The sequence below is a fragment of the Pagrus pagrus genome, assembly GCF_965226575.1.
Source record: "Pagrus pagrus genome assembly, chromosome: 16".
Taxonomy (NCBI): Eukaryota; Metazoa; Chordata; class Actinopteri; order Spariformes; family Sparidae; genus Pagrus; species Pagrus pagrus.
In genome coordinates this window covers 14,872,305-14,897,572 of record NC_140200.1, presented here as the reverse complement: position 1 = coordinate 14,897,572, position 25,268 = coordinate 14,872,305, and the positions used below count along the sequence as shown (strand labels likewise).

General features: G+C 39.5%; 2 protein-coding genes across 3 annotated transcripts; one reads left to right on the top strand and one right to left on the bottom strand.

Annotated features, from left to right (window-relative positions):
* Nucleotides 1-1,959: 1,959 nt before the first annotated feature.
* nfkbie (nuclear factor of kappa light polypeptide gene enhancer in B-cells inhibitor, epsilon) lies at nt 1,960-12,327 on the bottom strand. 2 transcript variants are annotated; one of them, XR_014624505.1, is made up of 7 exons: nt 11,471-12,327; nt 7,352-7,454; nt 5,328-5,538; nt 4,975-5,063; nt 3,596-3,844; nt 2,646-2,791; nt 1,960-2,466 (listed from the first exon to the last, which is right to left on the bottom strand). XR_014624505.1 is itself a non-coding variant. In XM_084378021.1 (6 exons), exons 1-6 carry the CDS (start codon nt 11,788-11,790, stop codon nt 2,723-2,725), a joined length of 1,041 nt encoding a protein of 346 aa, XP_084234147.1. In that variant the 5' UTR covers nt 11,791-12,327; the 3' UTR covers nt 1,960-2,722. The 2 variants fall into 2 exon arrangements, 1 of the variants encoding a protein (XP_084234147.1); XM_084378021.1 differs by having other exon boundaries at nt 1,960-2,791.
* Nucleotides 12,328-15,483: 3,156 nt separating this feature from the next.
* Nucleotides 15,484-23,910, top strand: tmem151ba (transmembrane protein 151Ba). The gene is made up of 2 exons (XM_084378016.1): nt 15,484-15,986; nt 20,211-23,910. Exons 1-2 carry the CDS (start codon nt 15,903-15,905, stop codon nt 21,654-21,656), a joined length of 1,530 nt encoding a protein of 509 aa, XP_084234142.1. The 5' UTR covers nt 15,484-15,902; the 3' UTR covers nt 21,657-23,910.
* The last annotated feature ends 1,358 nt before the right edge of the window (nt 23,911-25,268 follow it).

Below are 25,268 nucleotides of genomic sequence, written 5' to 3'. Positions count from 1 at the left end.
TTCAGACCTTTACTTATGTACTATTTATTTAGGCGACTTTCACTTTTACCAAAGTAGTATTTAGGGTAGTAGTATTGGGTACTTTTTACAACACTTTGTACATGATGCCTGTTGTCAAAAATATCAAAGTATCGATACTTAATATTTGAATATTAGCATTAAATAAACATCCTGCTGTAAATGTATGAAAGGGGTCATTCTGCTTAATGAGTTAATGAGATATCTAGCTGACAATATTATGTAAATACACTTAAAATTTAGAATCAACCTTTTCACAGCAGACATTTTATTTGAGATACCGCATGCAGCCAACATTATTCTTTTTTACTAATTACACGTGCTATCAACCAGCTGCTTTGCTTCAGCTATGCCTGCATGTTAAATACTATAATACAGGATGCCAAAGAAAAACGTACCACTTCATTTATAATTTATCAATTCATGGTGCATCTCTGCAATGATGGAGATCCTGACATTGTCATCATATTATATTATTTCCAACAGCAGCATTTGATCTGCATGTCAGTCTTTGAAATAATAAAAATGATTCAATATTTTCAATTTTCAAGATGGATATATATTTCATAACTCTGGCACACACACACTCTGCAGCAGGCTTCCTGTAAAAAGACACAACTAATGCCTCCCATCACGATCACAGTGATGTTATTAAAGCAGGAAAATGTGTGGTAGGAAACTTAATGATCAGCGAAACTGGTTTATAACATTTCACAACACCTTTTTGTTTTAACATAGCCTTTGGCAACACTTGCGTGACCCGCACTGTATAGCTCAAGTTATAGGCTCAGTGGGGAAGTAGTTATACTTTCATAACTCTGTTCTAGCAGTTGACCACAGAGCTTCGTCTGTTTAGAAGCTGTCACCATAATAACTTCTGTTTGTGAACATGAAGTGAGTGTTTAACTGACCAGAGCAAAGATAAAGTATTGCCCCAGAAAAAGCATGAAGTGAAGACTTTGTGCCAGCTTATCAACCTGTCTCGCTGTCGGCGTGTGCTTGTGCAGGAGATACAGCTGAGTGGAATTTCCAGTCGCTCCACAGTCATTGTATTATAGCAACCATCAGGAAGAAGCCACTTACAGGAAAACAAAAGATACACCTGACAAAAGCAGGAACAGAAACTGCTGTGTTTTTGTGAAAGAGCTTTGTCATGAAGTCTGCTCGTTACAGTTAACCGGAATAATTTATGATGGGATGTCTTTGCTGTAAAATCTAGCCAGTCATACAAAACACAATCGTGATTTACCGTAGATGCATCTAATTATAACGTAAGGGAATCTCTGTCTGCCTGTCTGCTAATCGCATATCTCGAGAACGGTTCATCCGATCTACTTCACGCTTGGCAGGTTTGTTGCTGAGGATCCAAGGAAGTGCAGTGTCGAATTTGGTGCAGTTTGAATTCAATATAAATAGATAGAGTGATATGTTCACTTTTTCATAAAAACGTTGTATGCTTGTATAGATCGACTCCCTGAACATTTTCAGGAATGGAGCCCTCGCAAAAAGCGCCTTGTGGCAGCCATTTACTCAACAAAATTTGCATATCTCCTAAACCAAATATAATAACAAAGAACAGGTGATGTCAACCCCTATGTTTTATAATTCTGTTATATTCATGTTTTAAAAGCTTGATCTTTTTGTTCATGTTCATTTTGTCATCCTTGATAATCAAAACATCGGTCGACATACTAAGTATCATGCCTTTATGAAAAAGCTGACATTGTTGTCACATACCACCTGGACTATCTTCTGTCTGTTTGCATTTTGGAAATAAGCTCCTTGATAAACCTGAAGCTACCAGTGCAGAACAGAAATTAGATAATAATCATTATCTTGGGTTTGGGTGTGTGAAGATATCACAAGCAAATCACCGACGTGTAAAAACAGGTTCAAATTTCTTCCAAATTCCCTTTACCCAGAAAAGAGCACAATATGCAGTCAGTTTTTTCTCATTTTATTACAAAATAAACAAACTGCCCATGTTAACTAGACAGAGCAGTGTAATTACACACCAAGGGACAGTGACAGTTTACTGCAGATTGAAGATGAGATGAGATAAATAGAGAAAAATGTTTCACATGAAGCAGCAAACCTAAAAAAAAAGACAAAGCTGCATTTTGTGTTATCTTACATTTCAAAGTGGGCAAACATTTTTTAACAAATAGCAGGGGTGTGATTAGTTTGAAATTGCAGGATTTCAGGTCTCTTTGTGACAGTTTTACATTTAGTAAACTTTGGTTACAATGAAAGGCCACATGTGTGAGATATAAACACATTATCACAGCACTGATAAAGTTTGAGAAACTATGAAGCAAACTGATTTGAATGTTCAATTTTAGCCATTAATATAAGGTTAATGTGATAAAGAGGTAGAATTTCTTCTGGATGTTGAACATGTTGATAGAAGGTTCGGTAGTCACAGTGAGGTGGCGTTTGTTAAAACACCTCCAGATGCACGCGGAAAGAAGCAAAGTAATCAAGTCAATGATTTAGAAACAGATTTTTTTTTTTTTAAATCAGTGTTCAGATAAGCAGAATCACTCTCTTATCAGAGGCAAGTAAGATTTATATGGTGTGCATATTTGTCTAGGTAATGGATAAATACAGAACAAATCAGAACGTACTACAGAACTTCAGCTCCAATACAGCTTTTTTTGGTTTAAAGCCGCAGTGAGACTCCAGACAATTTCAAGATTCAGCCTCAAAACTTCATACCGACCACCGACCTCCCCGAAATCTGGATGTCATCGAAAGGAAATAGAGCCAGAATCTGAAAGACAAGGATACAAAAGGTCATATTTTACTGGTGACTGTGGTAATTATCCATTGCTGTCCTCTCAAGATGTTAAAAAATGCAAAATATCTGACACCCAGTGTTTATGTAAATATTGCTTTACCTCACAAAATTTGATATCTTGAAGAGTGGAAATTTAAAGGACAAGGCTGCTGTTATTCTATATTGTTGGCAACCCACAAACTGTCTTTCACACTTTCTGACTTCTCCACCCTTTCTGTGAAATTGAGTCCCAAACCCATTTCTTTCAGCTGAATCCACAAATCTTTAAACATGTGACATTTCCTAAAAAGGCTTAGTAATTTCCTGGAACAGGTGGGCACTGTAGTTCATTACCAACTTCACACATTTGAAATAATCTGTTGATTATTTTCTTGATCAATCGATTAGTTGTTTGGTCTATAAAATGTCAGAAAATGTTTTTTTTTTAAAAGTCGATCAGTGTCAAACTGTCATAGAGGAGTAAAGAAACCAGAAAAGATTCACATTTAAGAAACAGAAAAGGATGATTCAAGCCAATTACTTGATTATCAAAATAGTTGGCAATTCATTAACAACTAAACAATGAATGAATTAACTGTTTATTAATTAATTGTTGAAGCTCTAGATGTATGTATGGAGGCAGAAATAGTGTTGAAGGATCATATGTTCATTGTAAGGAAGCAACGAGTCACCCAATGCAACACTGTGGCTCATCAGTGTGTTTTTATAGTACAATGGAGGAATAACCTATAAATTATGTATGGTGTCCCATGCTAAATGTCAATCACAATAACTTACATCATCATTGCCGTCAGCCAGATCCAGTGCCGTTTCATCCTCCATGTTTCGCAGCATTGTGTCAGCTCCAGACTGGCAGAGAAGGTTGGCTATGTCAGCGTCCTGTCTCCCGACTGCCAGATGTAGGGGTGTGCAGCCGTTAAACATGGCAGCATCCACGTTGGCACCCCAGTTGAGGAGCAGCTTCGCCGATTTGATGTCATGTAGCTCGACGGCGAGATGAAGAGCTGTTTTGCCACTGGTTCCTTCCTGCAAGGAGTGTGGAATAAAAATAATGAGACACTCCAGATCTCCACAAATGGAACAAGATCATAAAGTAGTAAGTAGTGGTATGTTTCTTTTTAATAATTTTGTTCGTTCAATTTTTTTCTTTCTTCTTTTAAGTAAGAGGAATAAAGAATAACAAGAAGAAGATGAAGACGACAAAGAAGAAGAAACCGGATGTGAGGCAGAGTGATATGTTTGGCTGGTGATTCAAACTGAGAGGAATGTCTGTGGTAGTTTCTGGACTGACTGCCATGTTCCCTTCCATCAATAGAGCGTTAAGAGTGGCTGACCAGCCCAGCCTAATCATATCTCAAATCTAATTATGTCTCCATGAATCCTGCAGGAAGCCCTGAGCTCAGCTCATATCACTATCAGCATTGCACAGGTGCAACAGATTTATAGACAGGGACACAACTTAAGGCCAGACGCAGTAAACACAGTCTGAATGGGATTAGTTTGGTTATAAAGGCTGGAAGTTTACTGGATCAAATGAAGAATACTGAAACTAAACTTGATTCTATGCGGACAAACTGTATTTTCTCTTTTTCTTCCAAACTTATGTTAATAAACTTAGCATAGTTAATAGTTAACTCATGGTTAATCTATGGTGTGAATCTTAAATCTTCTTAAATATAATGTTTAAAATCAGAGACAACCTAAAGCTTATTTAAAGGGTAGTTTCACACTAAATTACAAAGAGACAAAAAGCTACTTCTTTCCAGGAGACTTGTGTGCCTAACTTTTCATTTAGGAACACCAGCACATAATTTAGGTGCACCCAATAATACATTTTAATTTCATTTCTTAACAAATCATGTGAACGGTTGTTAACGGGAAAAACAGTGCTGATAAATAATTGTCTTCGTTTAAATTTCAGCACCAAAATTTTTTTATACATCTTTTTTAATCGTCCTGCTCAAACTCAGGTGCTCCGGTGCTTCAAATGAAAACGTATGTCCACACTTTTATTTGGGTGCATGTGCAACCAAAATAATTGCACTCTGGAGCCTTGGTTTCTATTCTGTGAGATGAAGGATTCAGTGTGGGTCACCCTCCCATTAAAGCCTGGTTATTAACACTATAATAATCCACATGAAGCAGTAAAGACTAACCTGGATATTCAGGTCTGCTCCCTTATTCGTCAGGAGCCTCATAATCTGATGTTGTCTGTTCAGTGCAGCCAAGTGAAGACAGGCAAGACCTGGAAGTACACATTTTATTGGAAATTTGAAACAAGCTGCATATTTTGACGTCAAAAGTGACCGAAAAATGCATTAAAAAAGTTGTTTTTCCAAATGATAAGTCAAACAGAGACCATGAGGACACAGAGGAACACATCTTTGTGAACAAAGCTTGCTTTAAAAGCTGATGAATAACAAAGGTGATGCAGAGACATAAGAATATTTGTTAATAAAAATAAATAGTTAGCTGATGATGCACTGCAGCAGTTAGTCTTTTTCCTCACCTCTCCAGTTTTGGGTCTCGAGGACTGGCGCCAGCTTGCTTGGGGAAATGTCACTGGTCATCTCGGTAGCGCACTCTGTCTGCCCATGCTGGCAGGCCACGTGAAGCGCTGTGTTCCCGTCCTGGTCCTGCAGCTCCAGGCTGACTCCTTTCTCCACCAGGCCCTTCACCACATCTGTCAGGTTCAGGTAGGTGGCCAGGTGCAAAGGGCTCTGAGGATCAGCAAAGAAAACGGATGTCTCTGGTTACCATTTATTCATCATAACCACTGCCTGCAAGACTTTTTAAAGATTAATTAATTAATGGATTAATTAAAATGACAACGATTTGATAAGTTTAAGTCATTTATCAGGCAAAGGTTGACATCTACTGGATCTAGCTTTTCAGTGTAATATTTTCTGACTGAACGATGGACAAAACAAAAAACTTGAAAATATTTTTCTCTATTTATTGACAGTTTTTTTAAAACTGAAAACCGGAAAATTCAATATTCTATAATAAAAAATATTAGCTTCTGTAGGGCTGCAACTAATGATTATTTTCATTATTAATTAATCTGCTGATCATTTTCACAATTAAATTTATTTAATTCTTAAATTTAAGAATTTAAGTTTTAAACTAAAAATAATCGACAAAGAAACCTAACTGGCTAGCCCTTGCCCATCTGGTCTTATGATACCACTTTGTACCTCAAGAGGAGATAATCCAATAGTAAGCTCAAGCAGAGCCACTTAATAAGACTGTTAGCTGCACAGCCAATTAAGATAAGCAGCTAATGACACCTACAGGTAGGAGCAGTTAGCAATTACTCTGGTTATATGCTTGGAGTATGAATTTGACAGGTGGCTACAGTAAGTCTTACATATTGCACCTTTAATTGACTAATTGTATAGATTAGAAAGATTGTATAGTTTAAACGTTTGAATAAAATGCTAATCACAATTTCCCAGGGCCCAAATTCGCGTCTTAAAACTACATCTTTTGTCCAACTATCAGTTCAAAACAGATAGGACCTTCATTTACCATCATCATTTTTGCTTGAAAAATGACTGAAATAATTAATAGATTATCAAAATAGTTGGCTATTAACTTTCTTTCAATCACTTAATCAACTAATTATTGCAGCTCTGGTTTGTTGCAGCCCTAATTAAGTTGATTGTTTTGTTTGCTGCCATTTTCCTTCAAACCTGCTGCTTCTACTTCAGTCAGTGTTTTCATGCATTTCCCAGAAGAGAACAGGAACTTTAGCTGTTGCATTCAAAGACCAGCAGAACTATTCCAGCTGAGAAAGTGAAGGCTGCACCGTGTTTTCAACTCTTGGGGCTACCGTGGGTGTAGAATCTGATACCTCAGCTTTTTATCTATGATGGCCTCCTTTTTTTTGTAAGTAAAATGTATCCACAGAATCTGCTGTAAAACTGAATTGTGTGCAACTCAGGAAAACTGCAAAAAAACGTCAGCATGGCAGAATCATTTGCTGTTATTTTAATGAGTGTTCACATATCTGAGGGTGGATTATCTTTTAAAAACCTTAGATGGTAAAATTTCCAAATGTGAGGTCGTAGAATGACTATGATGAGGAAATAAGGCACCCAAAAATGACTAACTGAGTCACTGCTTGAACTGCTGAGTCTTTACTTCAGATGTTTCCTTTTGACAGTTCTGTCAGTTTTTTCTGTCTTCTGTCTCAGGTCTGACATATTAAAGGACTGGAACAATTCCTCCACCCACATCCACACAAGGATGGACTCCACAGCTCCCTGTGGTTCTATTTCTAACAGGAGGTAGAGGAGGGGAGTTTCCATTCAAAGTCCCTTATGAGCTAACCCTGGAACCACCCACAGTGACGTCCCTGTGAGAGGACAGACTGCAAATAAAGAGGAACAACAGTTCTCTGGAAGTACATAAATAATGCCACTGTTTCCACGATCGAGATACTGATGAAGAGGAAGTCACTTTGGAGCGAAAAATTCCAGCAGAAGCTGCAGAGTGCTTGTGTAGCGGAAAGAGTCACGTTGCACTTACCTGGTATAAATTATTTTGAATGTCCAGGACTTCTTTTGGAAATAGCTGTATCAACTGTTGAGCGATGAATTCTTCTTCATGGATGATCGCTAAGTGCAGGATTCTGCAGGAGTGGCAAAGGAAAATGAAGATCTTTATCCATCATGCTTGCAAAAACTTGCAGGCTCATTCTAGCTTGACTTCTTCTAACAACTTCTAACATTGAGCAATCGACACCCAAAAAAAGACTGCATTTCAACAAGTGGCGAAAATGTTGCTTCATAATTTTCCTCGGTATTCGTCTCAAGAGACTACTATGAAATCTAACACTCGATGGGCAGAATGACAAGAGTTAGTGGTTGGGGGGTATTGAGCAATACAAACCTCCAGAGAAAAGATACCATAGCTCGTTGTTACAGTAAAGAGGGACATGTTAAAACCACCTGACAGTCAACGCTTAGCTTAAACACTTAAAGCAAATGACAAAACAAAACCAAAACACACTAACCTCAAAACCTGAGTGGGAAGTTGTAGCAAACAAATGTGTGCAAAAAGCAGGAAATGGAAGGAGGCATTAGTGCTTAATTTAGAATAACCTAGAACAACACAAAGAGGGCTCAACTGTGAAAGGATTTTAGCAGATTTGTATCATCATTCAGCCTCAAGCTGCGTCAAATTTTTATACATCGAAACTGATTTCTAGAGGATGACATTTCATTGACGCATATAGGCCCAGTGCATTGTGTAATGTGTGTCACTGCAGTAACTTCGCGCTCTCTTAAAGTTCAGAAACACGTTTTTTTTTCTGCAGTTCAGACTAAATGTCATTGAACTATTCGGCGACAGACAGTGTGGGATCAAACGTTTCCACAAAATCTCACAGCGCACATTTCACTCAGCTGTCTGCTGCAAGCAAGTCAATCACAAGCCTCATGTTCAATATTCTCCAGATTAGTTTGATATGAACGTCAAAAACTAAATTGATTTTAGTAATTCATTGTGAAATTATTTGTACTGACATTTAAGCCATTGCAGCTATTGGATGATATATTACTTGTGCATTTTAACTGGTTGATCAATAAAATCTATTTATATTATCATTGCATTATATTTTCCATTCACTTTTGTTGTCACAGCCAGAAGAATTTCTTTGTTTTTTGTTTAATAAATTAATCTAAAAAGAACTGGGACTCATCGATCAATGAAATCTCTTTTAAAAAGTTTCACTTTCTAATTAAAACCTGCAAATATACATGTGTATACTTTTTAGCTAGACTTATTTTTAAGCTAGATAAAGCCAACTACTATTAATGATTCAAAATGTGTTTAAAAAGATTTCATTGGGCCACAAGAGATCATATTATGATATGACACAATCACATTATGTTGACAAACAGGGCTGCAACTAATAATATTTTTACGCAGGAAATTTTCGATTAATCTGATGATTATTTTCACGATTAATCAACAAACCATTTGGTATATCAAATGTCCAAACATGTGAAAAATGCTCATCACAATCTCCCAGAGCCCAAAGTGATATCTTAAAATGCTTCTTTTGTCCAACCAACAGTCCAAAACCCAAAGACTCTTAATTTACTATGATAAATGACAAAGAGCTGCAGCAAATCCTCACATTTAAAGAGCTGGAACCAACTAATGTTAAAGATTTTTGCTGGAAAAATGAATTTTCCCAGCAAAAATAAAGGTCACATTATGGCACAAAGGAAACACGTGCGAATGAACGTTGTGGTAATCACTCAATGGAGAGCACTGGTGTTGTGTCAAAGTCTGTTACCTCGCTGATATGCATTTCCCCTCAAATGTGAGGATTTGCTGCTTTTCCTTGTTAGTTTTGATTCTAGTACTATAAGTGGTTGCAGCCCTAATATCGTTCATAGTAGTTTACTTGATTGTGACTGAAGGGCCATTTCTATACAAGACCTGATACATGTTTGTCTGCTTGTTTTGTTTTGTTTTGTTATTGAGATTATGGTCCACCACTTCTGAATGGATGCAGAGAAACTGATTTGGACTTTTTTTTGGACAAAAATAAGAAATGTTTAATGTTATTTTGGGCTCTGGGAGAATGTGATGAGCATTTTTCAGTATTTTCTATTGTTTTACAGATCAAACAGTTAATCAATTAAGCATAATAATAATAAATAATAAATAACAAAACTGCACCAGTGTGCAACCAAGTACATAAAATCTTTTCATAAAATATATGTGATAAATGGAAATCACTCCACCAATAAATTATACCTACATTGGTATGATAATGTGTCTCACAGGAAAATGTATTGATGTGTAGCTAAATCCCAAAAATTTCTCCAGATTAAGGGATCTATTCGAGTCAACCCTGTGAGCAAATATTTTAGTGTGAAAGGGACTTCCTGGTTTGAGTAAGACTTGAATGAATAAGAACTAAAAAATCCCACGGGGGAAAAAAAATAATGTTTGCATGATTCTCTCTCAGAGTAAGCAGCAGCAGTGTGGTGTTTCAGGTGTTCCTTTCCATCGCAGGTATCTATAGTTGGGTCGTGATAATGAAACCATGTGGCCCTAACAATCAGCGAGCGGAAATGAAAAGAGGTCAGAGACACAACAACACCTCTTCAACACTGTGTGAATACATCAATCTGTGGATTACGCTAGTGGCTGCAGCTGTCATTAGTAGGCCTGCTTTCACGTCAAAACAGACTGATGACAGAGTGACACAAGATGAGTCTACATGTGCTGATAAGGCTGTGTGTGTGGAGGCTGGTGTGCGGACTGTGTGCAAAAATGCAGCACTTTCATCGAGTCAAACTGAGAAATGAAAAGCAGCAAACAGCCACTGTGACTGCAGGTTTACTGACATTTCTAAGAAGAAGAAAAAGAAGAAGACAGCAGCTTTGTGGGATCCACCAATAATAACATGCAGCACACACTGTCCCATCCTGATCAACAAGTTTCTTGGATCAAAAGCCAGTCTGCAGCGCTGCCTCACAGCATGTGCTTTGTCTTTGCTGTGTGGGGAAGTCCAGACCTATCTGTTTCACTTCTGTTTTCTGACTGAGAGACGCCGTCCACATTCATGACAAGGACAAAGTTCATTAAAAAAGTCTGCAGTATCACACCGCCATGAAATCCCCTTGCAAAACAGCATCATGGGAAGAACTGTGCCTCAAATTCATTATGATTTACAGACTTCATAAACTGCGATTTCCAAATGTTTGAATAAAAAAAGGTTTTAATTAGCTGCATGAATTACTGATTAGTGCAGCAACAGAAATAAACCAGAAACTATTCTGATAATTGTGTCTTCTTTTAGGGCCATTTTTCAAGCAAAACTGCTAAACATTCTCTGGTTCTAGTTTTGGTTCTGGTTCTCTCAAATGTGAGGATTTTACTACTTTTCTCTGTTTTATAGCATTGTAAACTTAATTTCTTTCGATTTTGACATTTTTCCAGGTGCCCCATTGGACTTCGTGAACTTGTGATGAGCATTTTTCTCTATTTTCATACACTTTTTGGACCAAGCTGCTTTTTTTGCTGCTTTTAAATCACTGTAGACTGAGTATCTTTGGATTTTGAACAAGCTAAAATGTTAAATATTTTCTGGTTCTAGCTCTCAAATGTGAGGATTTGTGGCTTTTCTCTGTTTTATATCACTGTAAAGTGAAAAACTTTGGGTTTTGGACATCTTAAAGTGTCCCCTTAGGCTGTTGGAACTTGTGACTTTTCTTTTCTTTTGTGTTTTCTGCCACTTCATAGACACATTATTATAATCAATGATCAATATATTATTTGTTGCAGCCCTACCCATCAAAGCTACAGACCATCTGTGTGCCTACAGACATAGGTAATTAAATACAACATAATTATGCACAAAGAGAAAGGGGGTGGGGGATTTGGGAAGTAAAGCTAATAAAAGCTAATTAAAACAGATTAAATTGTCTTTCCCCCAAACTCTATTACATTCTGGGATACTGCAGACTATCTCATGGGAGATTTAGCAAACATTAACGGTGAAGAAGTTGGTCAGAGAAACAGTTCAAATGCAAGGCACCATGTTTAAACTGAAACCACCATGTATGCAACAGTGAACACCAGGCCTTTTAGCAAAGAAACTGAGAAAATAGACTAAAAACCTACGTGTCTCCATCTTCAGTGATAGTTGTGAGCAAGTTCTCCTCCTGTTCAGAGAGTTCAGAGATCTGTGCTTGCTCCTCCTTGGCGCTGGACAGCGTGCAATCCCCAACTATTTCTGTCAGACTCTCCACCGTGATGGACGAGGAGCCGTACGCCGAGTCCAGGCGCTCCTCCACGGTGGAGAACTTGTCCCTCGGCCCGCTGAAGTCGGCGCTCGGCTCCCGGGGCTCCTCTGACTTCAGTATGGAGCGGTACGAGTCGATGCCCGAGTCTGTGCGGCTGTCCTCCAGCAAGTCATCTTTCCTACAGTCGTCGCTCGCCATGGTGGTGGTGGTGTCGGTGGTGGCTTCACTGGGTTTCCCCCTCCCGCCTTCCCCGAGGACTTTACAGGCTAGAAGCGCGCTGCCGCCGCTCGGTGCTCGGTGAGGATGTGACCGGACTCCGGGGATAGCCGACTGACACCTGAGGAAACCACCGCTCCTTTGTGAAACCAGAGGAATGAGCCGCCGCGTTTCATGCCACTAACCGACGATAAACTACCTCACAGCGACAGGCCTTCACTTTTTAACGATTATTTGTGTTTTGAAAAGTTTTAAAATGAAGTACGGTCATCACAGACTTCGTGAAAAGGGTTAAAAACGAGGCTAATTGAGGCGAAAACGGCCGCTGGTCGTCTACATATCCGGTAACAGCGTGAGCTCCAGGCTGAGAGCATATGAGCAGAGAGAAGCGATAAGGGGAAGCGCTGACATGTGAAAGGCGAAGCTGTTTTTGTCACGCGGGGATTCCCCAGTGCGCGTGAGCGAACACACACACATTACACACGCGCGCGCACACAAACACACAGACACACACACACACACACACACACACTTCAACTGGAAGCGTCAACGTTCAGTAGTCACAAGTAACGGAAGAGGAAGTGATATTTTCAAAATAAAGCCGTACTAGAATTACAGTGTAGCTGGTTTCCTCCTCATATCTGTGTTTAAAGAGCCACACAACTGTGTTTTTTAATGTTTTAGTAAAATTTACGTACATTTTAAAACAAATATTTTTGTCAGGGATTGATTTCCAGACATTTCTATACAGTATGAAAATCAATTAGCAGGGGCTTAAAGGATGAGTTCACCCCAAAATTTAAATTCAGTCGTAGAGAGCCTCCGAAGTCACGCTTCTTCCAGTTTGCCCCATGGGATTTTGTAAAAAGAATATGCATGGTGGTGATGTGTTGGGTAACGTTACTTTAAAAAGTAACTCATTACATCATGAGATTACTGCTATTAAAAAGTAACTTTTTACATTACTGCGTTATCTACTGGGAAAAGTAACGCGTTAGAGTATGTTACTCGTTACAACAAAAAAGTAATCCGAGAACTCTAACAGATTACTTTGTACCAAGTTAACATGGCCGCCAACTCGGCACAGAAAAGGTACTAAAAAAGATGAAAATCACAATAAATCTGTCCATATTGACAACTGCAGATATGTGACAAGGTAGTTCATCAGTACTGTCCAGTCCAGTTAATTTTGGAAATATATTTTTATTATACAGGGTTAGGGTTTCAATTGCCTAAAACTAAGAATCATTGTGTTTTCATTATCTTGGAATGAGTCTTTTATATCTACAGAGGGAGCTTTTAACAGCTTTTGAAGATTTTAACAGCTACCGTAGAGGAGGGTCAGGTGAACTGTATTCAGCTGGTTGCAATCTGCAACCTCACCACTAGATGCCACTAAATCCTACGCACTGCACCTTTAAATTATTGTTATGAAGTCACTCAGTGCCTATATCTCAAGTCAGTCTATACTTAAACTGCATTACCAAGTGACAATAATGTAACATTGATGTTAATTTCTTAACTCGTGGTCAAAATGGTTCTCAAAAAAGCTATATGCGATTTGTAGTTAAAGAGCTCACACACAGAACACAGTGTATGACCCTGTAAATCTTCTGGGGTGAAGCCAAGTCTTCATAAATAAATTACAAGTCAACTACAAGTGTTTCAAATCACTGAACGCTGACTATTAAACTTGACATGACATTTAGTATTTATTTCCTTTATAGTTTTATTTTTAGACAGCTTACACAAAGTCATTTAATGCATATTCCTGAATTATTAAATGCTCAGCCCACAAGTTTTATTTTCTCAAGTCATAACCGGAAGTCCAAACCTTAACAGTAGCAGGCTTGTCACTGGTTGCAGCATGAGACTACAAACACTTTATCCTTCAAGGGATTTTACGCCTTTTTTCTGAGAAGCTGCAGAACCTGAATTTGATTTACATAAATCTTACAACACATCCTCAAATCTTATGCAAGTTAATTTGACAGGGACATTGAAAAATTGTTAGTGCTGCGTTGTGTGGTATTTGCTGGTGACTAGGAGCAACTGCAATGTCAATCTGCACTTTGACATACAGTCTTATGTAACTCACCATATGAAGAGTTGTTTTGCATACTTGTGTGGGAGCTCCAGTATCTTTCCACTGATGCATTCAAACAATATCTAAACCAACCTCAAACAATGAGGAACTAAATATTTGTCCAGTATTTTCTGTCTTGGGTCAAGGCTTGTATAGGGAGTAAGATAATACATGGAAGCAGAGTTTAAAGTTGCATTTGTCGACCTCCCAAAAGGTCAGGAATAACCCAGCAATCATTTCTTGTTTCCTTTATCATCATGAAAATGCTTGCTGTGGTTTGGCCATCAGAGGGCTCACTTCCACAGTAACTGATGTCTGCTCAGAGAGGGCCAGATTCATCATAAATATAGTCCAGAAAACAATAGCGACTGTCAAAGAGAAACATTTACTGCTGCCAAGAGCCGCCATCTGTTTTCATATCATCCTCTGTCATGTTTACTTATTCCAGCAGCAGTCCAGTCCAATGTCCATACTGTGTGCTACGATAAACAAGGGCTGGTGTGCCAGGATAACAGGAAAAAGCTTCCTGTGTAAATAAAGAGAAACTGAAACAAAATGAATATAGTGTTATGTCCATTATCAGTCTTATTTTGTGTTCTTGTATTTCGCATTTAAAAATGTTAGTGGCGCCCCCAGAAATCTTCAACAGGGTTGGCCAGATGACACCACTGAAAATCTTGGGGTGGCAACAACCCAATCAACAGAATAAATAAATGTTTGCATAACTACAGAGATGGTTCAACTTTATCTTTATTCATGTGTCTTTAGGTTCGGTTTTATGTTGTGACAAAGCTGGGTTATGATCTGGTTAGGTTTAGGCAGAAAAACCACTTGGATAGCGTCAAGAAAACATCATGTTTTGGCTTAAAATATCTGTGTTGGTCGCCACAAACATGGCTGGAGATGTCCCAACTTCTCATCGGAACTATCAGATTTTCGTTGCCAGAAACACAAGTGGAAATTGTCACGAGGTCTCCTGAAAAATATCCAGCGGCTTCAGGCTAACAAATGTTGAAATACAGTCTTGAACTGTGGTCACTGGCTTGGTAGACTTTTCACCTAGCTGTAACTCCACCATCATCATCTCCAACTCTGAGGGTCAGGTCATAAACGTGTAATGTGAATGTGATATGACACATACTGTAAAAATGTCAATATAGTTTGCATGACACGTACACATTTCAGTGTAGCAGTGGTTTGCAGAGACTTAAAGTCTGTTGAGGTGTTACAATCTTAATATAAAAGACGAACGGCTTAAACAATTCTGTTTATGGAAAATATTTAAGCTCTGTCAGTACTGAATATAGCAAAACGAAACAGTTTATGTGGTCTGCTCATCCTTTAACAGCATGACACTGCCAAGCATGAATCATTAAACTACATATTTCTGCAGTAAGGAAATCTTATAATGATCTCTCACTGTATCACAGCCTAATATTTTGTTAAAGGGGATATCATTATCTTAATTGGTCCATACAGACATGGTCATGCATCTAATGGGACGCGGGGGGGGGTGGGGGTGGGGGCTCCTCTCTGCAGCACCGCCTCTGTGTGCTGTCAGGCTGGGATGTGTGTGTGTGTTATTTACATTGTGGTGTCGGGGTGGCTGCTCACACGTGCCGCTGCCTGTCGTCTTTGTCCTGCTTCACAGCTTCACTGGCTGCCATGGGCACTGCCTACAGGGAGAGGAGCTGACTGCCGCCTCTTGCCATCTCCTAACATTGCATCCCTTGCAGCAGCAGTGTTCACCAGCATCGAGTCTCAGCCTATTTTTGCGCCTCTTCCGAGGCACAATGAGCGGACGTCTGCCCACCTGGAGGATGCTGCTGTTGCTGCTGCTGCTGGGATGATGATGGATCTTATGCGCGTTTCCATTTCGGCTCCAGTTGGATTGGTTTCTTCTGGATAATGCGCACAGGGCTTAACGGCGCTTTTATATTTCACCCTGATTTGGAAACCCCCCGTCCCATCAGGAGATCCATGCCCCGGTTTCTGCACCGTTGTCACCATGTCCCCAGCATCGGCTGCGACCGCCAGTGAAAGCAGCACCACCACCGTCCCCGAGGAGGAGTCGGACAGCCCGCGAGAGGAGGTGAGGACGCATTGTTTGCAGCGCGCAGGCCAATTTTCAGCAAATTCAGCCTTCTATTAGTGAGACACATTTCATTTATATCACAGTGGAATCACAATAATCTCGCTATAATAATTAGATTTAGGAGATCAGGGTTTAATTAGTGGGATCTTGGGAATTACACCGGATTTCTTTTGTGATTACTATTGTTTTCATGGCTTATTTTGCAGTAATAAATGAACCTGTGCGTCCGAGCGCGCACCCGAGAGTGTGAACGTGCGTGGATGCTCTCCTGTTTGTCTCCCCTCCAGACAAGTGGTTTCAAAAATGAGGTTCAGGGACCTCTTGTGGGACCTGGAAAGTGTGCAAATGGATCCTAAGGAAAATGAAACTAAAATCAAATAAGGGATTATCAAAAAGTCTGTTTTGTTTAATTCATTCTCCTAGAAGAAAACCAGTGACCAAAATCCATGCAGGTTTGTTCCTTTAAAGATTAAGAAAGCCTTCTCCAGACACTCAGTTAAACTCTGTGAGGACAGATGAAATTTTAGATGATGACATCAGTAAATGTGACACCACTAAATCAGAAATTCAAATGTAATACTTCCCCTCTCTCCTGTCACTGTGTCTACAGACACACATGGTGGACAAGTTACATATCCATTACACAAGAGGGTTTTTATATAACCTAGCTGGTCTTATTATGTCAAGAGAAAGTGTCCATGAGTGTGAGGGGCTCTTAGTTAAAGGCACCACACACTGCACTCTCATGAACTGGAAAGTTTCTCCGGTCTTGCAGGTTCTGACTGAAACATTTGCTTTCTAAAACATTGATTACATTTCATAACGGAGTGTTTTATGGATTTGTATTCCTCTGGTAGAAACAACATCTTGCGTTCCATCCTATGGCGGTTTTTATTTTAGAAATTTTGTGTTAAAGCATCCATATAATGTATAGTGCTCGAGTCAAAGCCACACTCATGCCAACCTGTGAAAGTTTACAGACAATACTGCAAATCAGTGGTTCTTAAAGTGGTACCAACAGCAAAAGTTAGTTTCACTATAATTCCATCCATAAATAACACAATGATGGCAATAAGGCATGACTGTTTTGGTCAAAGGTTCGTACACTCTCTGACAAAAAAGTAATCTAAAATTAAAATTCTTCTCAGGTGAAAAGTTCTAATCAAATAGGGGATCTGTGGTCTAATTTGTGTCAGTTTAGGGGTTCTAGATGTGTAAAAGATTGAGAACAAGAGCAAATTGTTTCCTATTATCTATATCAGTACTGGCATTGTCTAAAGTTGGCACGCCATGCAGTTAAAGTTGGCCTGCCACATGATCCTAGAACAGAAAAATTCAAGAAATCATATTAATGTTGATGCTGTTTTATTTTTAAAAATGTTTTATGATTTAAAAATAATATCCTGGGACTTTCCAATTAGGAGCGAATAAATAGTGTCCAACTAGTTTCTGTCTAACTTCTGTTTAGCAGACCACTAAATTAACGGTAGTTTGTTTTTTTGTGAACAATTGTTATTATTGCAAATTTGCAGAACACATGACAATGAACATACATTTTCACTCCTTTCCTTTCCTTGGTGATTGACACCTAATAATAATGTCATCACACCAACAAGTTATATGTCACTTTTATATATTTTACGACAACAACAAAATAAAGTTAAAACAACTCACTTTAATGTTGTGACCTGCTGTGCAGAAGTTAGACAGAAACTAGTAAGCTGGCATGATCAGCAGAGGCTAACAGAAGTTTAAGTTACCTGGAAATGTATTAAAAAACTGAGCAGTTTATTAAATTATCATTGGAAAGTCCCAAAATATTATTATCAAATTGTGTTGGGGTGATTTTCAATAAATTTAGGTAAGTATTGTGGTAATTAGGTAATTACCTCCTACCTACCATTTGAAATTTACAGACCTATAAAATGAAGTGTTAAGGGAACTTGGTTACCATTTCGCATCTTAACAATACAGTACAATGCCTGATCTCTTTGCTTTACATTTTCTATCCTGGATATAAGTTTCTTGTGTTCAGAATAATACGTGCAGAACAATAGCAACCTCCAGCTGACTGAACTTCTGAGGCTTTTTACACCATTTAACACCTCAGTTTACACCATAACTGTGTCAAATATAGATCTGTATAAGTACAATTTAGATGGCGCTTTTACATCTAGCAGTTCACACCTTTAGAAAACTTATTCTGTAACCATGAGCTCAGATTCTGCTGCAACTTCTTTAATATTTTCTCGATTTCGTCATATTGGGAATCAAAAACCACTGGTGGTTTTTTCTATCTCATGACAAATATGTGAGCTATTTCCAACGAGAGGTCATTCTTGCTGTTTAACCAGGCCAGAGGAATTTCTTTGTCTAATGTAACAAAAATGTCAACACCATTGTGTTTTCACGTGGTGAGTCACTTCCCTACTTTTCTGCTATCCATAGGTCGAATGAACAGATCTGTTATGATCTCAACGATGGAGTTTAAAATTTAAATGTCATCTGTTTTATGTTAAAACAGCTTTCAATATCTCGGTAATATTTTAAAGTCTCCATTAATCCAACTCGCTGTTGCTGAACTGTTTAGTCATGTCTGCTATAATTCTTTAAGTCAAGGGTGAAACTGGCATGTAATCTAATTTCATGAGCTAAACAAAATTTCTATATACGACTTTGCATTACAATATTATAATGGCTTCTTTCATTTTACGGCACATTTTCAATCGAGTGGTATATTTGTTTTCCATAAACACAAGTAAATTACAGACCATTTTATATGCAGAGTGATGTTTCATGTTACTCATTAGACTGTCGCTTAAACAGAAGCTGTAATGTGTAACATGAGCCACAAAGTATGTCATGTTGTATTGATTATATTTGTCGAGCGTGTACAGGATGCTGGTGAGTAAATTCTCCTCCTGCAGTAGGCCCATCTCAAAGGGGAGTTTCAGTGTTAATCCCTTTCCCTCCGTGGTGTGTAGCCTTGGGTTGGTAAGGGACTTGGGGACCATGTGACCAAGGTGGGGAGATAATTATGGAGAAAGAACATCTATTATTTATGCTTGTCTGTCATCCGAGGAGCACAGAGCTGACATATTGAATTCAATACATCAATGCAGCTGTGCTTGTTGTTCGACTGCTGTGGTCAGGGGCTGACCTATGTAAGAGATGGAGAGGATAACGTTTGGTTTTCAACTAAATCAGTGCTGCGAGAGTACAATCCTAAATGTTTTATGTCTCTACGCAGTAGGTTCTGCTCTGGTGCAATGTATTTTATGCAAATCTCTTCAATGAATTGTGTTATAAGTCACCCTTCCTTCCTGGGGCTTTTGAATCTCTGCCAGGTTTGTGTGGCAGTGCTCCCGAAAGGCGTGACTAGCTCTTGATGCAGGCACTGGGGGGTTGCTGTGCCCCGCAGTGATAAAGGATGGCACCAGCTTAACGCTGCCAGAGTCAAACGACTGCTTTTTTCTGGCTGGCTTGACATTAAATGAGAAGCCTATACCCCTCAGAATATTTCTTTTCTGTACTCAAATGTCATATTTATGTAAACACATGGGCCGTGGCCATGTGCACACCCACACAGCAGTCAAGCTGAAGCACTCAGCTCTCCTTACTGACAACAAGGTATATACTTATTATTGTACTTTTGCATTAATCAGACACATTTATTGACTTTGATTATAAGAGTGGGTGAGTCTTATGATTTTAACAAGCATAGACCAAGACACGAGGAATTGGCTCACAGCTCATGCATAAACTATGCAAAAGCACTTAGAACGCAGAATATTTCCTTAAATATTTCATATGCATGAGCCACTACTTTTGAACTGTTTCTAACTTTATATCAAACAGATATGTAGGTCATTCTCATCAATTAAGTTACAATTTTATATTGAGTTGTGTTATATAACCCTTTATGTTCTTAATTGCTTTGAGATTGCTGTGTTTTTGTTTTTATTCTGAGAAAGATTTCCTGCCCTTTTCCCCCCTTCTGTTTCAAATTTAGTTCCACATTTTTCTTTAAAAAAAAAAGAAGTAAGAAAGGTCAGGTGGAAAAAAAAAAGTCAATAAAAGTAAAATACAGTGCAGGTGAGGTAACTACAACTACAACGGGCTTATTTAGAAAACCTCACATTTCCTGTCACTATTTTAAGTAAGAATATATTGACGGTTTTGTTCTGTTGATTTATTGACGTTTTCTCGTCTTCTTTGCAGCAGCGACCCCAGAAACAGTCCTTGACTAAATCCTTGTGTCAGGAAACTCACTGGAAATGCCTGCTGCTGTCCCTGCTGATGTACAGCTGCGTCGGGGTGATGGCCTGGTGCCAGGTGACCAAGGTCACCCACCTCTCCTTCGACAGCTCTCACAAGGGAAAGTCTATGATGTACCACGACAGTCCCTGCTCGAACGGCTACATCTACATCCCTTTGGCCTTCCTGGTCATGCTCTATGTGGTCTACCTGGTGGAGTGTTGGCACTGCTACACCAGGAACGAGCTGCAGTACAAGGTGGATGTAGAAAGTGTGGCGGAGCGCGTCCAGCGAATGCAGCAGGCTACGCCCTGCATCTGGTGGAAGGCCATTAGCTACCACTATGTCAGGAGGACGCGGCAGGTGACGCGCTACCGTAACGGAGACGCCTACACCACCACGCAGGTCTACCATGAGCGAGTCAACACCCACGTGGCTGAGGCAGAGTTTGACTACGGGAACTGTGGGGTTAAAGACATTTCAAAGCAACTGCTGGGCCTGGAGGACTTCCCTATCACCAGGCTGAGGTTCACTAAGTGCTTTAGCTTTGCCAACGTGGAGTCAGAGAACTCGTACCTGACCCAGCGAGCCAGGTTCTTCACAGAGAACGAGGGCCTGGACGACTACATGGAGGCCCGTGAGGGGATGCACCTGAAGAATGTAGACTTCAAGGAGTATATGATTGCCTTTTCTGACCCTAATCACCTTCCCTGGTACGCATCCAACTCCACTTTCTGGGCTGCAGCTGCTTTCACCCTCTCCTGGCCTCTGCGGGTGCTGGCGGAGTACCGCACTGCCTGTGCTCACTACCATGTGGAGAAGCTGTTTGGTTTCGACTTTGTGCCAGTAACACCATCTGAGGAGCGGCCGTATTGCCGTCACATCCCACGAGTCAACACAATCGACAGCACGGAGCTGGAGTGGCACATCCGCTCCAACCAGCAGCTGGTGCCCAGTTACTCAGAGGCCGTCCTCATGGACCTGGCTCAGCTCTCAGGGAGCTGCAACAGCTACTCCGTCTGCGGAGGCTACGGCAGCTACCGGCAGAACTGTGAGCGCTGCCACCGTGCCATCAGCAGCTCCTCCATCTTCTCTCGGAGCGCCCTCAGCATTTGCAACACGGGGAGCCCCCGCATCCCCTTCAGCGCCAGCCGCTTCTCGCTGGGCCGGCTGTATGGCTCCAGGCGGAGTTGCCTGTGGAGGAGCAGCGGGAGCCTGAATGAGACGTCCTGCCCCACAGAGAGCACGCGCTGTCTGTCAGGCCAGCAGACCAGTAGTGAGGAGAACCCTCCAGCCTACCAGGACGCGGTGTACTTCCCAGTGCTCATTGTACATCGCAACGAGGGCTGCCTCAACCACGATCACCGCTCCCTGCACAGAAACGGCTCCTGTGTGGAGACTTCCCTATGACCCAAAGCTGATAAAGGGGTATAATGATACATAAACACAGCGAGAAACCTCTCGGGCTAACATTGACTTCTGCTTCTCCCTTTTACAACAGACGTAACTTGATCACCCACGTGTTACCACAAACAAGGATGTGTTCTAGTTTCTAGACACTGTAGCCTCAAACAAACAGGAAACAAAGTATATCTGGGAAAGTCCTCACAGTTCAGTCAGTAAGTCAGGGAAAAACAGACTTGATGCCATTGATGAGACTGTTGTTTGTAACACAATGCGGCTTTAAAGGACCAAATAACCAAGGAATACCAAGAGGAGTCACATCCTACTGTAAATGCCATATTTGTAGATCCTCGTCACAGACATTTTACAAGGACATGAGTAATACTTTGTAGTATGTGAAGCCGAATATAGGTTTTGACTCAGCGGTAGTCTAAGAAATTGCCAGGACATGAAAGGAATATGACAATTAATGGGGGCCTTAATGAGAAATGAAGAAAAATTGTGAGTCATGTGAATTAAGAGGGAGAATACAAAGATATCAAAGCATAATCAACAAGGCTATTTGGTTTTCCTGAAATAAAATGTCTCATGGCTCTTTAACCTAAGCTAAAATCTCAAATCTGAACATCTGCATGTGAAGCTTTTCTGATACTGAGGGATTGAAATCTTCTCATGCAAAGTCAACATTCATGGAAATACATTAAAAAATGGAATACATTTTCTTGGTATAAAAAAAAATGTCTGATGCGGATGCTGAAATATCAAGTTAGCTGAAATCAGCTCAGTTGCTATGACATCATACTTCCCGTCTCGCTAAATATGGCAACACAGTGGATGAATAATTTAGCAGAGGTGGGCTAAAGGACACGAGAACTTCAAACCGAATCAACAACATGTCTTCAAACAGTTTCTTAATTACTGTAAACTGTACATTTTGTATAACGGCCAACTACATTCTAAATAACCTCACTGTAATATGAATAGATCAGTGTCAGTTCAGCTAAGTTGAGAATCTCAAAGATCCTTATCATTTCATATTTGGCAATATTTGTATTCAGCCTACCTCTTTATTTAAGTGCCTAGCGATCAACTGTTACTGACAAGCATAAGCTATTATAAATAAAGTCATCTCATCTCAACATCTTCACATTTAAACAAGTCAAATTTACACTCACAATAGCACAGTGCACTGGAGAAACCCAGTCTCATTATTGTTTAAAATACACAAGGCTTTAAAAATCCGGCCCTAAGATGATTTTCCTCCTAATATAACAGCTCTGGTTTAGCCGACTGATGGTGCTGCTGATGCATATCAGAGAGACAGCCGGAGACTTGGCCATCAAAGACGCTCGAAATAGGCAGAGGCCTGGATTCACTACTGATAGTGTCAGATTTAATAATATGACAGGATTACTTTAAAGGACTAAAAAAAGAATACTTCCTCTCAAATGAGTGCATGTTGTATCTTAGTCATGGTGAATTTCATTTTACAGCCAAGCCATGCAAAAAAAGAAAGTCAAGTTTTAGTGGAAACAGGCACGCCACAAGGAATGTAGGAATAACTCCCTAAATTCAAACAATTTAGTTCCTTTTAACTGTAAAATCCCACAGCATGACTCATCACTCAAAGTGTGCTTTATTTCTTCTTTGTTTCTTAATCTTAAGGGATGAAAATAAGCACAGTTATTTGTGTGTAAACCAGCCTTCATCTCATGAGACCTGCAGTGAGAGACACACCGGCACGGATCAGTTTCCACCACAGAGACCTTTTAAAACATCTAAGAATAGTGTATATCACAATCTCGCCTGTGGTCGGACATATTGTGTTACTTCCTGTTACAACTTGTCTTCACAATAATGAGCCTTTACTGTAAATTGTGACCAATTAGCCATACTCATTACATTCCATGTGTGGTGTTACGTTTGGAGTCGCGGACTATCTTTAAAGCAATACTAGAGAATACACTGAAAATAGTCAAAGAGGTTGTGGCATGATAAAACATCCTGTAAATTGTTTTGACCTCTCTTTTTTTCACAACTCACAGGTTATTCTATGCAAGCCCCTAGAACTCAGGATAGTATCCAGTGCAAAGATTCTTCTTTGCAGCAACATCTAAACCCGGTCATCCCTCCGTTATCTAAACTTTAGGTTTAGGAGGAAGTTATGCAGACATTTAATTGTGCTTGTCAAAGGATCAGCTGCATTATAATCAGACTGTTTTTAAATGAGGGGTTTGCAAACACAGGATGTTGAACTAAACTGACATAACATTACTAGTATTCCCATTCAAAATAACAAAGGGAGGTAGATATGTTCCCACTAGAGTTTTGGTTGCACCAGCATTTTATTAATCAAGTTCTCACGACCTACAAGCTAGTTTCAAAGCAGGCTTTTACTCACTTGGGTTGCACCATTAGAACTTAAAGGGGCACTGTGTAGTTTTGGAGAATAAAATTTAACTCAGGATTTTAATTTACAATGTTAATGAAGTAATAATACAAACTCAGAAATATTTTTTTTTTTCAAAATCGAATAAACAAGCTGTTCTCAGAGGAAAATAAGGTCCACAGAACACTGTTTGAAGCTAGAAAGGTGGCAGGGTCCGCCAAATATAAACAAAGGTTTGTTTGTTCAGTTTATTCAGTCATAAAAAAAGATTATCTTTCTCTTCTGATTAAAATGTCTTCCCTAAAACTACACAGTGCACCTTTAAGAAATGTCTTAACAAATAAAGACCTCTGTAATGTTTAAATTGGTTTCTAAATGTTACAGGTTTATCGGGCAGAGCACAATATTACATTGAATTGCTAATCTTCTGTACATGTAGGTATGACTTTTATTTATATCACCATCTGTGCAGAAATACACAGTATGTGTTTCAGAGTAAGTAGTATCAAGGCAGCTTAGATCAAAATGTGGAAATATAATTACATATTTTTCAATACATCATTATTGAACTGCATTTCAATCAAGTACCAGGTCATACATGTTGTTGACCTCATCAATATCAATATAAATAGATGTATTACAAAGTTAGTTCAGTCAGTTGGTTCAGTTACACTCACAGGACAAAAAAACAAATGGCAAAGTAAAAATGTATCGCTACTTAAGAATTAGTTTCTTTGGTGCAAGCTATTCTAATTAAGTGATGAGTAAATCACCACAGCTGGTGCAACCAACTCTAGGTTCTGGTGTTCATGGTCTCCGAGAATGATTAAGAGATTGTTTGTGTGTAGGCATCTTGGAATACAGTTTGTCAGCTTCTTGCCCGGCGTTAATTCAGGAGATAAATACCACTCTGATGTCTGTATGATAAATATAAAGCAGCCACCAGCAGCCAGTTCGCTTAAGCTCAGCACAAAGACTGGAACCACGGGGAAACCAACCCAGTCGCCAGAATAAAATGTTGGCTCGAATTCAAATTCAATGGTTTTCAAGTTCAAATTTGTATGTGTCATACGTATGATATCACATTCCAAGTATATGAGCTGAGTTTCGTGTCGGGAGGTGAGGGGTATGTTGACAGTGTGACAGCTGCACAAGATGGCTGCCATGCCAGAGACCACCGAAGCTCATGTTTTAACATCTTTAAGCATGAAACCACTGGATATTTTTCA